This window comes from Adiantum capillus-veneris, chromosome 18, assembly GCF_014529385.1.
Source record: "Adiantum capillus-veneris isolate H3 chromosome 18, ASM1452938v2, whole genome shotgun sequence".
Taxonomy (NCBI): domain Eukaryota; kingdom Viridiplantae; phylum Streptophyta; class Polypodiopsida; order Polypodiales; family Pteridaceae; genus Adiantum; species Adiantum capillus-veneris.
Genome location: NC_140948.1, coordinates 46,882,878 through 46,900,494, shown reverse-complemented (window position 1 = coordinate 46,900,494; position 17,617 = coordinate 46,882,878). Strand labels below are relative to the sequence as shown.

The following is a 17,617-nucleotide window of genomic DNA, read 5'->3' as shown; positions in this document are numbered from 1 at the left end:
TCTCTAATTTTTTTTGGATTTATGCGTGCGCGCGCGCGTGTGTGTGTGTGTGTGTGTGTAGTAGAAAACAAAAGGGAAAGAGGAGGGATGTGCTTTTGTGTTTACCTCTTTCTTTGTAGTGCGGTTGAGCTTCGATTAGGTTGAGCTTCCAAAGACGATGGCGGAATACTCCCTTGCCGAAACTTGGACGAAACCCTCTTCGACGAAACTTGGGAAGCTTGGAGAAGGAGAGAGGGGGAAGGGAGAGGTGGGGGGGGGGGGGGGGGGGGGGGGGGGGGGGGGGGGAGTCTTGTTGAAGGAGAGAGAGGGAAGGGAGAGGGGGGGTGGGGGAGGGGAGGGGGGGGAAGCTTGGGAGAGATGGCAGAGAGCAAAAACGTAGGGTATGCTGCAAAAATGCCGCATACTCTGCCTTCTTGCCTTTTTTTAGGGGGCAGTTTTTACTGCGGATATTATCGTATTTATTACCGCGTATATTACCGCAGCCAGTCATTTCAAACAGATACATGCGAATCCGAGGTTTGGGGGGTACAAACCACCCCCTCTACCCTTAGCTATACATTATTTCATTTTTTAGCTTTTTGAGTTTTTTGATGAAGATTTTTAATTTTTAATGGATACTTTATTTTGTAGTACTTTTAAATGTTTATTGATTGCATTTTTAAAACTCTCTTTTAGTTAAAAAATAATTTTAACACTCATTGTCATTTATTCCCTTTGAATTTAACTATATGTAATTTTTCTGATGAAATTAAGTGCTTTTCTAATTTATTTTCTAGGACACATGACTAAATAAATAACCTTTCGTGTGTGCAGGACATCGATTGGGATGATCTAGTCCTCCTGGAGGCCTAGAGCGAGATCGTTGGCTCAAGAAAAAACTACCTTGTCCTTGCGCCAAGTGCAAAAGGGGAATCCCTCACTTGAGGCGCATTGCTTTGGAGCACATGGAGCACGAAGGGCTTTGGCATCCTCGAAAATCGCTCGGAGAGACGATAGCGCGACTCACCCGTCGCTTGAGAAGGTGCCCCGTTGGTCTGTGTTTGGTGGTGGTGCATCGGCGTGCAAGGCCGAACGGCAGAGGCAAGAGCGACTAGGGAATTTGGGTGCACCACATGGTTATCCTCCCATTGGCTCTATGTCGGCAGATCCTATGGCGTCTTCGTAGCACTTTGAGGCAGAGGATGAGCACATATTCGACATGTGTGATGAGTTACTAGCTCATGAGCGCGACGTGTGCGAGGAGGATTTTCAGCCCTACACTAAACGGGTTGTCTAAACGGAGAATAGATTGATGACGAGTTCCCGAATACCTCTTTACAATGGTGCACGATACTCGGTGCTGCAAGCATCGTTGGAAGTACTCAACTTGCAAGCAAAATTCGGTTGGAGTAATGCAAGTGTCGATGCACTACTTCTGTAAGTATGGAATGTGGCTTTTATATACTCTCTCCCTCTCTCTTTATGATGTCGTCTTCTAGGACTTATACTAATACGCATGTTTGTTGTAGTTTGATGGGAAAAATGTTGCTAGAAGATCACCACATGCCTCTAGATCGTCGACGAGCTAGATCGTACGTCACTGCACTTGCGCTCAAATGATGGGTTGGAGCCTCGAACTTGAGGCTTGGGTTAGCAAGTGATGGTGTCAACCCCTTCGGCACTAAGTCTACTTCATGGATCACTTGGCCTGTGGTGATTGTCAACTACACTATTCTACCATGGGAGACAACCAAGAAGGGAAATATACTTGTTTCCTTGCTTGTTCCAAGGAAGTACAAAGTGTCAAATATTGATATTGCCTCGAGCCCCTCATCGAGGAGTTATGGAGAGGCATTCCTGTTGTCGATGTCTCACTTGCAAAGGGAGGGAGAGAGGCCCAAGTGAGGGGAATCCTTATGTGGACTATGCACGACTATCCTGGGCTTGGAGAGATTTTTGGTAACCCCCTTTTCTCTCTCTCTCTTTCCCTCTCTCCCTTTAGCTCAATTTAGTTCCCCTATCTCTCTAACCATATGATATGTATGCAGGGTTTTTCACATCGGGGCACAATGCATGTCCTACTTGCGGGCCATCGTTGGCGACGAAGAGGCCCAATTCCTTGCGTAAGGTAATCTATCCAAACAAACATCGTTTCTTACCCCAAGGGCATAACAAGCACGAGGCTCCAACAAATGGGAAGACTCCTCTAAAGCTCACGATGACAGATTGGGCAACCATTTGGGAGGAACACCACAACAACAATCCGGCTCTATGTCTTCCACCAAAAGGTATGTCAAGGTATTCCATATTTTTAAGGCTTCCATATTGCAAGGACTTAAAAATACAACACCTCTTGGATCCCATGCACATATTCAAGAATGTAGCCCAAACACTAAGGGACCACATTATTGGCAAGGACTCTTTGGGTGCGAGGGAGGATTTGAGGCTTTTAAACGTCTCCACGTCTCTACTACTCCATGGCATGTCCCAAATGGAAAGCTTGTGCTTCCTAAAGCACCATGGATGCTAGCAAAAGAAGAATTAGACAAGGTGAAGGGTACCGCCTCTATTCGCACACCAACAAGATACATAAGGTCGCTAAAGGGAGCTTTCACAAAAGCGAAGAAGGGTGGAAGCGTTCAATTGTATGGGTTGAAATCCCATGATTGGCACAAGGTGCTTCAGGTAATCTTCATATTCCCTATTCTATCTATAGTTTGTGTGTATGACTATCACTCACTTTCCCTTTCCCTAATTTACATTGTAGTTCATTCTGCCGGTGAGTATGTGTATATGTCGGGACAAGCAAGTCAGGGACGCTATTTTCAAACTAGGAGAGCTAGTAAGGTACACCACAAGACTCTACTCAACTACACCTTTTTTATGTACACAATAATTTCAACTAGCACTCTGAGTGTATCGTTGTGTGTTTTCTTGCAGATTTGTGAGCTCCAAGGAAATTGAAATATATGCTATCCCTGCTGCTCAAATACTTGCAACAGAACCTGTCCGTGCCATTGAAGATGCATTTCCTCGATCGGTCCTTCTTAGTCAAATTCACCTCTTCGTTCACGTGGTGGAGGAGATAGCTATATGTGGAGTAATGCACGCATGATGGATGTTCTTCTTAGAGAGGTTTTTAAAGACTCTCAAAGATTTCGTGCAACTCGTAACCAGAGGCATGTATGGCCAAAGGGTGGATCGTTCAAGAGGCATTTGTTTACATATCAGAGTATTTGGCACAAGTTGATCCTTCAATGCCTCGCATGTGGTTAGACGAGGAAGATACAAGGATGACTTCCCACTTGCCAAGTGGAAAGGGGAAACTACTTAACATGGATATGAATCTATCCCGAGTGGTCGATAACTTTTGCATTCTCAATGCAAAGATTATGACCAAGTGGGTGGACTTGTGGACAGTGGCAAAGGCAAGTCGTTTGCAAGAGAGAGAAGCATGGAAACAGGTACATGGAGGAAGGAGGGCACCCCCAATGCCTAGACACCTTGCATGTTTCCTAGATCTCATTAGTACAGAGTGGATTCACGAGAGAATGACCGAGGCAAAAGCGCGCGGAGAAGACATCACCAACAAAGAATGGGAGTATGCACGAAGCTGTGTACCAAAGGTAGAGTACTCATATACCTAAACCATATTGTCTCGCTATTCTTGAAATTATCTTTAATATGTATTTGATAAATTAATATATTTTTCTATTTTGTAGTGCCTTTCCTTTAACTCTATGTGGTTAAAGGGTCGTCACTTTCGTACGCGCCGCCACATTCACGAGCGTAGAACCACCATGGATTGTGCCATCATGGGCAACTTTGACACAGACGGTGATGAAGCCAAGTACTGCGGAACTATTGAAAGGATACTAAAGGTTAATTTTAGAACCTTTCATACCTTCATCTTCGAGTGCAAGTGGTTTGCAAATGTGTCTAGACAACATGAGAATGGCCTCTACATGGTGGACTCTAGTGTGCATCACACAGAGAGGTATGACAATTTAGTTTTACCGCGCAATTGTGAGCAGGTGAGTGACATGTACCTTTTTTATTCTTATTTTCTTGTAGCGTTAGTTATACCAATATTACTCACTTTGAGCTTCTATGTTATAGGTCATCTATATGCCAGCAATCCACCAACCAAAACTTTGGTTCGTAATTCTCGTAACACCTCGGGGGAGAACCATATTTTCCACTAATGAAGTGGAGACTATCTTCGACCCTCTTTGACCTCCGACTTTGGATGAGGTGGAAACAGAGGAGAGGGAGGTCGATAAATCAAGTCTAGCGGCAGAAAGTCTTAGCGAGGATGATTGTCATGATGATAAAGATGATAAGATGGAGGATGATGAACTCAAAGATGATGAAGCTGGCAATGCATCCACAAACGACAATTCCATTTCTCTCTTTATTGATTTAGGATCCATGGGCTTAGAATTGGATGATGCTTCATGTAGAGATCTTTTGGAAGATGATTCATAAAAATTTTGCAGTTATGAAGTTTTTTTATCGTGTAATCCATTCACCTCTCTCTCCCTCCTCTTCCTCTCTTTAGATTTGAGAATATGCTCAATTATGTTAATCAACTGACAATGATTATTTTAGTTGTAACCAAGTGTAATCTTATATCCCCCGCCTCCTTCTCCTCCCTCTCTCTCTCTCTCTCTCTTTCTTTCTCTTCTTTTTTATATTTGAAAATTATATACAATACTCTTTAATTTTTTATTGAGTGGAGGGAAACACCAAAATTTGAATGTTGGGGGGAGGGGGGGTGGGGTTAAGCCAGGAGTTGAAAGTTTAGGCGCTAAATTGGCAGTTGGATATAACAACAGTAATAAGCACGGTGATAACAACGATAATAACCGCGGTAATAATAGAGCAAAAAGTCGCGATAATACTTTAAACACAAAAGAAACCCCCACCCTCCTCTCTCTTGTTTCTCTAATTGAATTTGCACCTTCTCTCTACAAAACGCGATAAAACAGCCCGGTAAACACTTGGAGATTGTCATAGTAATAATAATATTCATATGAAATAAAACAAAAGACATCATGAAATCAGTGTTGTGATGAAAGGTGCTCAATTCCAACAATAGAAATGAGCCCCAACCGCTTGCACCACCTAAATCCTCCACGAGGATGCTCCCTATCGAAAACTGTTTCCAAGCGTATAGACACCCGTACCATTGAGGATGCATTCCCTCGATCGATTCTTCCTACCCAAATTCACCTCTTGGTTTACATGGTTGAGGAGATCGCTATATGTAGAGTAGTGCATGCATGATAGATGTTCTTTTTAGAGAGGTTTTTAAAGACTCTCAAAGATTTTGTGTGGCAACGGTCCCAGCCAAAGGCATGTATGGACAAAGGGTGGATCGTGCTAGAGGTATTTGTTTACTTATCAGAGTATTTGGTACAAGTTGATCCCTCAATGCATCGCATTCATAAAGCACAAAAATATATGGTTTTAAAGAAATTGAATTTAATTGAATATTTGGATAATAAGTATAATAATATTCATATGAAATAAAACAAAAGACATCATGAAATCAGTGTAGTGATGAAAGGCGCTCAATTCCAACAATAGACATGAGCCCCAAGCGCTTGCTCCACAAGGATGCTCCCTATCCAAAATTGTTTCCAATCGTATAGACACCCAGGGAAGGTAACTAATGTAACAGACAAGTATACCGGTGAGTGATGAGGTGTGCTCCATTCTAACAATAGAAATGAGCCCCATGCACTTGGACCACCTAAACCCTCCACGAGAATGCTCCCTATCCAACCTATTTCCAAGCAGATATACACCCAAGGATGGTAACTAAATGTAACAGACAAGTACATTTATATTGAAGCGATAAGGAGCGCTTCATTCCAATAATAGAAATGTGTCCCAGGTACTTGCACCTCCTAAACCCTCCATGAGAATGCTCCTTATCGAACCTGTTTCTAAGCGGATAGACGCCCAAGGGAGATTACTAAATGTAACAGACAAATATGCCGGTGTAGTGATGATGAGCATTCCATTCCAACAATAGAAATGAGCCCCAACCACTTGCACCACCTAAACCCTTCACCAGGATGCTCCCTATCCAAATCTATTTCCAGATGAATAGACACCCAAGGGAGGTAACTAAACGTATCAAACAAGTACGCGGTGTAGTGATGAGGAGCACTCTATTCTAGCTACATAAATGATTCCCATGATGTTGCACCACGTAAATTCTCCACGAGGATGCTCCCTGGTCAAACCTGTTTCCAGTCGGAGACACCCAAGGGAGTATTCTCCCTACCCAAACCCATTTCTACGCGGATAGACACCCAAGGGAGGTAACTATTCGTGTATATAAAAAATAAATGGATCAAAGTTTAAAGCCATATGAATAAACCTCAGAAAAATTGTTACTGAAAGCTTTAGAGAGTGTGCCAAAATGGAGGCATGGAGGAGTCGACATTGTTTATATAACCATCTCCAAATATGGGGCTGTGCTGAGAAAATACTTGAGCCCGAACGGGGCCCGATGGGCCAGGAGGGATGTCCGATGGGCTTATAAGAATGCCCGGTTCTAGTCAATCATTGTGAATTTGTTGTTAGTAAGCTCCCATATGGAGTGTTAATAACATGAGTTATTACCACTTCACACTTCATGTGAAGACGTGAATGAAATCTCTATGCACCTCTAAATATTCCATAAAGATACTTCTAATTCCCTAGCAATAGTTCCATTGTCTTACGACAAATTTATGAGTAACCCTTTTGCGATTTTCTAGTTTTCCCTACAACTGTAGAATCCTATGACACATCATGTTATACGCATGTCTTACATCTTGGACAGAAGCCACTCCTTACTCTCAGGGCTTTGTCCCCACTCCCCACTCTAGACCCCTTTATGAATAATCAACCACATGAGGGTGCCATGTTTATTCTCAGAGTTGGTTATGCCCATAGACATTTAAACCTGTGTGTCGATTATATTGCAGTCTCCACTTCCTAGTAAGCTTCTTCTTGAGGTTTTCTTCCGCCACATCCACTCTTCTTTTTTTGTGAGAACATTGCCTTTGATATGTTCCCTATATGGCTGCGACTCTGGTTTCCCCGTGGAGGGAGCTAGGCTAAAGACTTGGAAAGAAGCAAAAAGAAGATGAGCAGGGAGGGGCGGTGGTGGGGTCGTGGAAACGAGCTGCAAAGTTGGGATTCTACTCTTTGTGACGGTGGGTTTGGGGTTTGAATGCCAGAACACGCACGCGCGTACGTGCAGAGGCTGGCCTGGGTCCCACGCTAGGCGAAAAATGGGGCGCACACGCGAATATAACGAGCTTTAACAACTCACATATTCTGGAATGGTGAATATAACTCTCCATATTCTGGAATGGTGACTGTGGACTTAATTTGCAGTCTCTTCTGGACACTGATTTGAGCAGCGTGCATGGGACGCCTGACATCATCATGAGACTCGCAACTGCTGCTGATGGGCTGCTGCGAAGGCCTGGCCCCTCATCATGAGGCCCGACGAGGCTCGAGAGGGAAGCTAGTAATAAAAAGCGGAAGGTCCACTCAATCAGGATTCCCAGCAAGGCCACCAGTACAGAAATTTTTAGAAAACAATACCCAGAGATAGCCCTCATCAATAATGGTGATGAAAGCACTGACTCACTGAGCACCAAAATCTGTCTCCTTTCTCCTTCGCCCAAACAAGTAGGCTGTAGCTAGCAATTTGCAAGGGTGCATTTGCAAAGGCGTAGTTGAGAACCCCCACTTGACTAGGCTTTGGTCACACGAGGCTTAGTTCTAGCGACAAGCTATGACACGTTGCAGCTTTCCACCGGCTTCGTAACTTAACTATGCCTAAAAACGCATAGTTGCAAAACATTGCCTTTCCACTGCTGGTCACCTCAGCATTTCTCTCTCTTGCCTGTGCCTTGCTTTCCCTCTCTCTACCTATTGCTCCCGGTCTCCACTCTAAGCTCCTGTCATAAAGTGTCAAGATAGAGGTGGCATATGTAGTTCTCCCCCTTCGCTTTCTTGAAGAAGCACCTGTTTAACGCAAGCTAGAGTTAATATCTAGTGACGATTCTACTGACGAGAGTGGGTGTTCTACCTCGGCCTGTGCGAATTCGCTCTAAATCAAATTGGTAGGGCTAAGCTCGAGGGGAGGTAAACCCAGTCAACGAAAAAAAAGAATGGAGTTAACATCTATCATTCTGCTGATGAGTGGCAGGGGTTCTATACTTATACTGCATGTGTGAATTCTCTCTAAATGAAACTGGCAAGGCTAAGCTCCAGGAGAGGTAAACCCGGGCAATGAATAAAGAAGCTTGTAGGAGACTTCCCAAACTCCCCCCAAAGGGCGCGCACATGCAAAGGGCATTTCCCTGCAGCCCCTGGAGCCGAAAAGCAAGGTGGAAGCCGCAGGGAGCTCTTCCCGCACATGTGAGAGAGTTTTGCTATGGTGATTTAACCTTCAACTCCAAAAATAGATGTCGCTGCGGTCAACTACATGCGAGATCCTACTTTCAAGGATTTAGACGCTACGGACGAATCTTCAAGCCACATCAGCAGAAATTGCCGCAGCGGCTAGTTTTCTTCAGCACGTGCGCACCCTACCATGAATAACGTTTTGAACCCGCAACCTAACAGCCTAAGTTTCAAGTCATGTGGAATAACCACCACACTGGCATGCACATCAAAAACCCTTACCCATGTTTATAATGTTATATTGTGAGCCAACATGTGTCGACCACCTTTTTGAGGTTTAATTTGTGTCCGGGTTTAGTTTTAACTTGACATTTGCGACTACGATTGCTTTGATTTTTGTTCATGGACTTGCTGACCGTGGATCCCCTTAGCCCCCCTTCATTTAATGCGTGTTGAGGTAGCTTTGGGCCTTGCAGGAGAACCCAACCGTTTGTGCGTGCTTCCGCCCATTAAATTGTATTTGTGGCACCATGTAAGAGCCGGGTCACACCCAGGCGAGTGGGGGGGAATGGGGGGACTTGGAAGCACTGAGTTGCACCCAACCAGCACTTGGCGCACAACAGCCCAGCTCAAAACTGACAAGAGTGCGTGCTCTTCCACAATAGGCTCAGAAACTCCTACACTAACGGAGAAAGGAAATCCTCCTTAACTCTCGCTTAGTCCCCCCCCTTTTTCAAAATGTTAGTGGGATTATTGGCAGCATTCGGATTTCCTACCAGCCTTTTCGAAATATCTAGAAATGGTATGGATCCTCCCCTTCCTCCCCCCACTCCCACCGAGTGCGACCCGGCTCTAAGCGTGTGAAATTGTCCCTAATTATGCGGCCGCGTGCCTCAAAGCTACGGTCAGTGGTCGACATGCAATCTAGAATGTAGGCAAGGGTTCTTCACTAGGGTATGTACTATCCTCTGATTTGTGAGTAAATTGTGACTCCCATAGTCCACTCGATCGGGTGCCCCTTCCCACGTCTCTATTTGACACCCTCATGTTTTAGAGGGGATCTACAGTCCCGGATCATTGTTGATCGTGAGCCGTCGATTCAATGAGAGGAAAAAATAAATTGAGTAAGATTCGACCTCACAACCTCCCCATGCCAAGACCAATGTGTTACCACTAAACTATTATACGCATTTTGATAAACATGTAGAATGGTAGCATCATATTGCGTAGATTTTGCCTGCCACGATCTTAGTTCACATCGAGTTTACGCCGGGTCACATAGAGTTTACACCACAATACTATAGTTCATAGACTTTGCAAAGTTCACATTTAGTTTAAATGCAAGTTCACAACTAGTTCACATTTGTCAGAGTTTACATCTAGTTTACATCAAGTTCACATCTGGGATCAACGGTTGTGATCTTCACCGACAAGTGACGCCGATTTTGAACCGTAGATCCCCTCAAAAAATTGAGGGTGTCAGTTAGAGACGAGGTGCCCCTTCTCGACAAACCCTACGTCAGCAGCTTGTGTTGAGAAGCTGAGCCCCTGGACGCCAATCCCAATACTCCAGAAACTGTAACTGTCGCCGACTTTCTGATGAGCTGGTGAGAGAGTCTCTTCTCTGGACTCTCTCTTCTGAGTTGAGCGTCTGTCAAGGACTCGAGGCTGATGAGGGCTCGAGCTTTCAAGACTCTCTCTCTCTGGGGCAAATCGCGGGGCTGGCTGAGCTGCAGCTTGGTGGGTCGCGCCTCGAGAGCCCCTCCGCTCTTTTTGACAATTACCCTGCTCCGCGTTTTCTTCAAGGGTATCTGGCAGTTGCCCGCGGGCCAAGTGCAAGACGGAAGAAAGTCTAGAGAGAGAGAGAGAGAGAGAGAGAGAGAGAGAGAGAGAGAGAGAGAGAGAGCTTCATCATCAGCCAGCCAATTGGAACCAGCTGTGGATTCTTCGATTCGAGCCAGCCAGCTTTTTAATAACATGACTAAAAGCAACCGACTCTTTTCATCGGATGCGTAGCGACTCGCGAGGTTTTCCATCGGATCACGCTTTCATTAACCCAGTTTTAATTTCTTGTTGAAGCTGTCCCCCGTTCTTACAACAGTCAACGCACCCTTCCCCCACCATGCCTCTCTTTTAGTCAATCCTCTGCTTTACCGCCGCGGCAGCTTCTGCTTCATTTTTATATACAAGAAGAAGCTGCAGTTATTCTACTGTAGCTTTAATATAGCATCAGCATTAGGCACCATCCCACAACTAGCTACATTAGAACATATTCTACAGCTCTCCACGCTGCATTCTTGCTGCTATACTATATTCTCACGGGCTCCTGCCATTATGATTGTCATCATTGCACAGTTTCGGATCCTGCAAAAGTTCCGTCTCTCTACATAGATGCATTGCCAACCAACAGCCCGCCCTTCCGCCTGCCGCGCAAGAAGAGCAGGATCTCTAATCCTCCGTTGTCAATCACCTACATCTGATTGTGAGCCATTTTCTTTGCTTGGCCCAGCTAGCTTTACTTTGACGTCGACGTTGGCCTTCCCACGTCCCCCCAATACCTTACCATTCCACTTTCCCCTGTTCTTTAATTAGCCTATATTGGAAAATCCAGCCAAACAAGTAATTAAAGCATTGACAGCATGGCGCTAAAATTAGGGTCTAGGCTCATTTGCATGACTCGGAGGAATTTCGTACATCCGCCAGCCAGTACATCATATCACCATGTTCAAGTATTGCATCTCAGCATGTCTCTGTTATAATTTGACCATGCTCTCTGCAGGGAGCTAACATTCTCTTTCTTTGAACGTAGACAGAATTAGGAATTGCTGATATGAGTTTATGATGAAGAGTGTTGAACAATATTGTCGTTATGTGCTCATATGTTGCGGTATAAGGCATCAGCTGGTTGCTAGCACATCAGATAGCATACTTTTCCAATGAGTCAGATGATTAGAGCCCGTTGCTAATAATTACCTTTGCACCATCTCCTCTGCATCCCTTTAAGTAGCCATGGATGACATTTTTGACCAAATGCTTTCTACATCTCCATGGGGTGATGGAGTTGGTGCGAACAGGCAAGCATCGTGGGACACAATGGCGCCAGGGCCTGCGTCGAACAGTGTGGCCATGGAATCTACTGCTGGGCTTCAAGCTCTACACAAAGCGTCCCCTAATAATATGCAGCAGCTCATGGGTGGAGGTTTGGAAAGCCAAGGAGTACTGGCTAGGGCCATGCAACAAGGCAATGTGCCATTAACATCAGAACTCATATTAGATACAGGCCAAGGTCATGGGTTGCCTGTAAGTTATTGTGTTACTTATGATCTACAGACAGAAAAAACTCTAGATTTATGTGACTATAGGCTGAATAAAATCCAATAAATGCTTGTTATGCGTTAGGTACCCCATCACAGCTTGCAATCAATGGCTCCTACTTGGTACACTGGGGGTATGCCTCAGGCATTACATGGTATGAGTTTAGGAGATCCAGAGGCTTATGCACGACAAGGAGCTGATGTCATTCCTCAAGATTACCATTATGGGAAGCGGCCACGGCCGGATGAAGATAGTCTCTCACTGGACGGTCTTTCCCGGAACTTGCAATTGGTAAAACAATCTTTCTGCTAGGGACGACAGTCATCGTCATCGTAGGCTTTGTTATACACGGTTAATATATTGCATACATAATATGTAAAGCATTCAATTCATATTTCAGCATGTGTAAAGATTTTTTGTGATTGGCTCAGTCTAGACTCTAAACTGATGCATGTTGGTCTGATGTGAACATTAATGTCCTCAGGCTCATTTAGCAGCAAGTGAAGAAATGAAGTCACTCCAAAGCTTTGGAGATCAAGCGGCTCTAGGGCAGGATCCTAGTGGTGGAGCTGTGAAGCCACGTGTCCGTGCTCGACGTGGTCAGGCCACAGACCCGCATAGCATTGCCGAGCGCGTAAGTACTCCAAGGCATAATTCACACTATCACTCAATTTAAGTCTAGGTTATGCCAGGCCACTGAACATGATGTTAACTGAGCCTAAAGATCATCTTAGGGGTCTTTACATTTATGACATTTAAATCGGCACTACTGAATGAGCACATTGAGATAATCTAATATACATTCTATTGCTCCCAAGTACAGAACAGAAGAGAAAGAATTGCAGAGAGGATGAAAGCTTTGCAAGAGCTTGTGCCAGACTCTAATAAGGTAAGGTTTGCCAGACTCTAATAAGGTAAGGTTTGCTTTTGAGTGATTTATATGGAGTCCTTATCATGCAATATAGATGCAAGCAAGGTGTTCTAATCAATACAAGCAATATTTTACAATTCACAATTGTGTTCGTGCCTTCGAAAATTCAGATCAGCGGTTATGTAGAACGTGTAGGAATGCTGATTATTTGCTAATTAGTAGCAGACAGCTAGAAATCAAATAGATTGTTTGAGTCTTTGGTTGTTGGGACAGATCTCAATATTCCTGATGTGACCATATGCAGACAGATAAGGCATCGATGCTCGATGAGATCATTGGCTATGTCAAGTTTCTGCAGATGCAAGTGAAGGTAATAATCTGAGTCCAATCTCAAGCACCATTCAGCTGGTATAATTGTCAGGTCTTATATGAACAAGTTTTTCTTGTTTAGTGTTTAAGCATGTGTAGGCTTGGTGGCACGGGTGCAGCGGGCCCTTTGTTGGCTGATCTTCCTGTTGAAGTAAGTGCAATGTCCTCTGCCATTGAAACATCTATGTGAAAGAAAGAAGCTTCCTAGTGTATGGAGGAGCATCCTTAATCAAACTTGGGTATCTCTTATCTGATCATAATTGGTATCTACTGGGAGTGAGACCTAGATGGCAGTTTTTAAAGAATGATACCATTAATTCTTTTCATGTGCAGGGGGCTAGCAGCTTTTTGGCAGCAAACCTCAATCAACCTGGGATGAGTGGTGGAGGCTCAAGTACTTCTCAAGAAGGCATGGCATTTGCGGAGCGGCAGGTGGCACGGTTAATGGATGAAGACATGAGTGCAGCAATGCAGTACTTGCAGAGCAAAGGGCTATGTCTTATGCCAATCTCGCTAGCCACCGCAATCTCAAGCACGGGATCCAGGCAACCGCCTTCAAACTTAGCTGGGGCTGAGGGAGCAGCAGCAGGAAACATGAAGCAAGCCATGGAACTGCAGGTGGCAGCCATGGCTGCGGCTGCCACGGTGCAGGGAGGCTCTGTTTTGGCGGCTCCCTTCAGTTGCAATCCAAAGAGCCAGGGTGGCGGTAGTGGCAAAGTAGTACATACAAATGTAGCTAGGTCTTTGATGCCAAATCTCCAAAGGGATGACAAAAGTAAATTAGCAGATCATAAGGCAGCCCTGCCACCACCCCCATTGAATAAGTAAGTAAGGCAGCTTGGCTAATTACTGCCACATTAATGGGCCAAAACCGCGGTAATGGTAAGTTGATGTTCATGCAGTGAAAAGGAATCAAGTAATTAAAGCCCCTTTTCACTGCAGATATCAAGTACTAATCAAATAACTTGTACTAATCCAATTACTAATTAATCAAGTACTAATCCAAAGGAATTGGGCTTTGCAAATATGGCATGTGTCCTTTTGGAGGAGGATAACATAGTGCCATTGCATTTTGCCAATAGCCTTTCAATTCCCCATTAATTGTATTAAGTCACAGAAAACCTTAATTTCATATATTAGATCACAAACTTGTACCTGCATTAATTGCTCAAGCTAATTTCAGCTCTCAATAATTAGCTACTGCTAGCTTGTGTAAAAATGTTAAAGGTAGATTTATAAAAGAGGGAGAGGGGGGGGGGGGGGGGGGGGGGGGGGGGGGGGCGGGCGGGGCACTATATGTACATTGTAAACCATCGATATCTTGTGCATTCAAGGAGTATTTAAGAAAACTCCCTACCCATAGATTTTTCTGTTTTGAAAACCTCTTTTACGTAACACTTTTTATAATAACAATATCCCCTATGTATCAAAACTTAACTATTTCAAATAAAAATCCCCTTATGTGCAAGGGTAATTAAAAAACTCCCTAAACATAGATTTTTCTGTTTTGAAAACCTCCTTCATGAAGCAAATGAGTCCAATTTGTCTTAATATTATAGATTCAATCCATTATAATTAATTCTTCAAAACTAGTAGCACCTTCAATAATGTTGTTGTAGTGAGCATAGTGTTGCTTCTGCTGATCAAGGTTCTCTTATCTTCGAAACATGAACATAAATTAGTTACAATAATCTACTTAAGGGCTCCGGGCATTCATTGAAGCCTTCCTGTAAGGTTATGGACGTAGGTAATCCAATGACACATTTATATTGATTGCATAATTAGAAGATTAATTAAGGACGTGAATTACACACTTAGATATACAATATACACAAGAGCATAGCATAGACTCATATAGATTATTGATTAATTATTATATGTACACACAAACCCATAGCATAGATCGATGCACAATGATTATTTTGTGCGTACACAAGCTCAATTTACAGCTTTGAGCTAAGTTTATTTGCACACATATGTGATGATCTCATAGTGATTGCCAAGTAGGTTGCACATTAGGATTTATTGCATGTCATAAGTTGACTAAATGTACACATAGAAAAGGGTGCTCATGCACATTGGATACTACAAAACCCGCACCCTAAAAACCCTCTCTGTGTGGATTTTATCGCACTAAAGCACTCACAATACCTCCCCTTGAAACACACTAGGGGTACCTTCTCTTGAGCACAAATAGAAAAAGAAAGCACAAAATCCCCCAGACACAAGGTGGGATACGCAAAATCCTTCCCTTAACAGTACATCAGGTGGTAGGCACACATAAGCTTCCCCTAGAATGCTGGTTGAACGATAATTATGGTGGCTAATCCAATGAAACATTCATATTGATGGCGTAATTAGAAGACTAAGAACGTTATTACACACTTAGATGATCAATAGACACAAGAGCATAGCATAAGCATACAAAAATTATTAATTGATTATTGAGTATATACACAACCTCAATTTATAGCCTTGAATTGGGCATATTTGTACAAAAAGGTGATGATGTCATAGGGATTGCCAAGTAAGCTGCGCACTCAGATTTACAACATGGTTATCACATAGTCTATTACATGTCATAAGTTGACAAGGCATCCACATGTAAAAGGGCTCACACATATTAAGTGCTACAAAATCCGCATCCTAACACTTTGGAGTAACCAATATTGATTATTGAAAGGCTTATACAACTAGTTTTCATTAGTGAATCTTTTGCATGGTAAAGATTTTGAAACAAGGAAAAAAAAGGGGCTATTTATAGCCAAGTGGCTAATTTTTAACTGGTCTCTAAGAAAATATGGCTATTTTACAACAATCTTTCTTAGCCAACTTCTTATAATTTTTATGTTTTGGAAAGATAAACTCACAACGGATCTCTCCACCCAAGATTGTTTGCATGTGTGTGTGTGTGTGAAGAAGAGAGACATTACAAAAAAAAAGTGTGTTAAGAAGAGAGAAGGGAGTGAGCTTTGAGAGGGAGAGAAGCTTGCTACAAGTATGATGGTGGGATGAGTAGAAGAGCCAGGTATGCGGCAAAAAAAGTGGCATACCTTGCTTTATTCATATTTAAAGAGTGCCACTTATATCATGGATATTATCACATCTGTTACCATGGATATTTTTATTGTTAATTTTCTTTTCGCACTTATTAGTTATTTTTAAATCATTACTTTAGTGTTTTGTTTCACTTGTCACATTTTAGATTTATTTGAACCTAGTTACTGTTTATTTTTAGGCAAGGTTTAATTTTTAATAATGTTAAATTAATGTAGCTCTCTTTTGTGTGTGTGTGTGTGTGTGTGTGTGTGTGTGTGTGTGTGTGTGTGTGTGTGTGTGTGTGTGTGTGTCATAAAATCAAATATCTAACCAACCCAAATGATTTTCTCATATTAAATTGATCACTTAATGTGGGAGAATAAACGGGAACAAGTGTTAAGATATAGATATGTGCTTATAGATCTATCTCAACATGGGGCCAATAGAAAAGGGGCCCAAATGGGAGATGGTCTATCAAGAGCAAGGCTAACCAATGGAGCATAAGACCTTAGGGTTAGCTTCATTGAAGACCTCCAATAATGTGTGTAAAAGTCCTTTGACCTTAGGTAAGCTAGGGCTGAGCTTGAGGTGGGAACCCGGCCCAAACTCAAGGTGCTTGTCATGCTTGAGGTGCTTGTCCTGCTTGAGGTGCTTGATTAAGATGCTTGAGGTGCTTGACTGGCTCCATGCTTGAGGTGCTTGACTTGGTGCATGATTAAGGTGCTTGAGGTGCCTTGAGAAGCTTGCCTGAGATGCTTCTGGGAACACCCCCTACTTTAAGTGCTTAGTCATGCTTGATGACTAAGGGGCTTGCTCATCCAAAGTCAAAAAGATCCCTACAAGGAGGGGGGCGAGCCTACAAGGGGGGGGGATGAGAGAGAACACACACACACACACACACACACACAAGGGAAACCCCAACTTGAAGAGGCAGCAAGGACACTTGTCAAGTTCCTCCTCATGTTGCCCTCATGGTGTGCCTGAAACCTATTGGTTGGCCACCCAAGGGGTCCAATGATAATAAAGGATATTTAATTAATTGATTTTGCATTTATCAAGTCCTCTCTCTCAAAGGGGAAAGGGGGACACTTGTCCCAAGGCTATCCATATTGCTTGTAATGGCTCCTGCTTGTGATTGGCTAGGCCTGGAGGGGTCCAATGAGCTTCAAGCATGAGCTACAAGGGGGGGTCGACCCAAGCAAGCTAAGGGGGTGCTTAGGGGGGTATACTCACCCACACACACTCACAAACACTCTCATTGTGTACTATGCAAAGTGCAAGAGCTCCCTCTCTTTCTCCAAGCAAGTAGAGGTTGAGAGCCTACACCAACACTCTTGGCTATGGAGTGCAAATCCATCCAAGAGTCAATGCTTGAGCTTGCCATCTATTTCTTCTTCATTACTATGCTATTATGTATGCTAGCACAAGAGTTATGATAAGTGAGGAACTAGCTCTTTCTCGTATGAAATGTTTCTTCTTCCTCTTCCCTACCCTCATTCCCTGCTAGCTCTCTCCACCTTCGAAGGTGTTTGAGGTCTTGGGACTGAGGCTTGGTATAGTTAAAGCTTTCTTCAAGTTTAGGTTATGTTATGATGGTGACGCATGAAGCTTCCCATCTTCATT

The 17,617-nt window shown here is 43.5% G+C and overlaps 1 protein-coding gene across 1 annotated transcript; it reads left to right on the top strand.

The window, feature by feature from the left end:
* The first annotated feature begins 10,398 nt into the window (after positions 1-10,398).
* On the top strand, positions 10,399-14,132 carry LOC147435604 (uncharacterized). Its single transcript, XM_086488005.1, has 8 exons — positions 10,399-11,129; positions 11,210-11,700; positions 11,800-12,006; positions 12,200-12,349; positions 12,539-12,604; positions 12,891-12,956; positions 13,038-13,106; positions 13,289-14,132. The coding sequence occupies exons 2-8, from the start codon at positions 11,410-11,412 to the stop codon at positions 13,781-13,783; spliced, it is 1,344 nt and encodes a 447-aa protein (XP_086344131.1). The 5' UTR covers positions 10,399-11,129; positions 11,210-11,409; the 3' UTR covers positions 13,784-14,132.
* Positions 14,133-17,617: the final 3,485 nt, after the last annotated feature.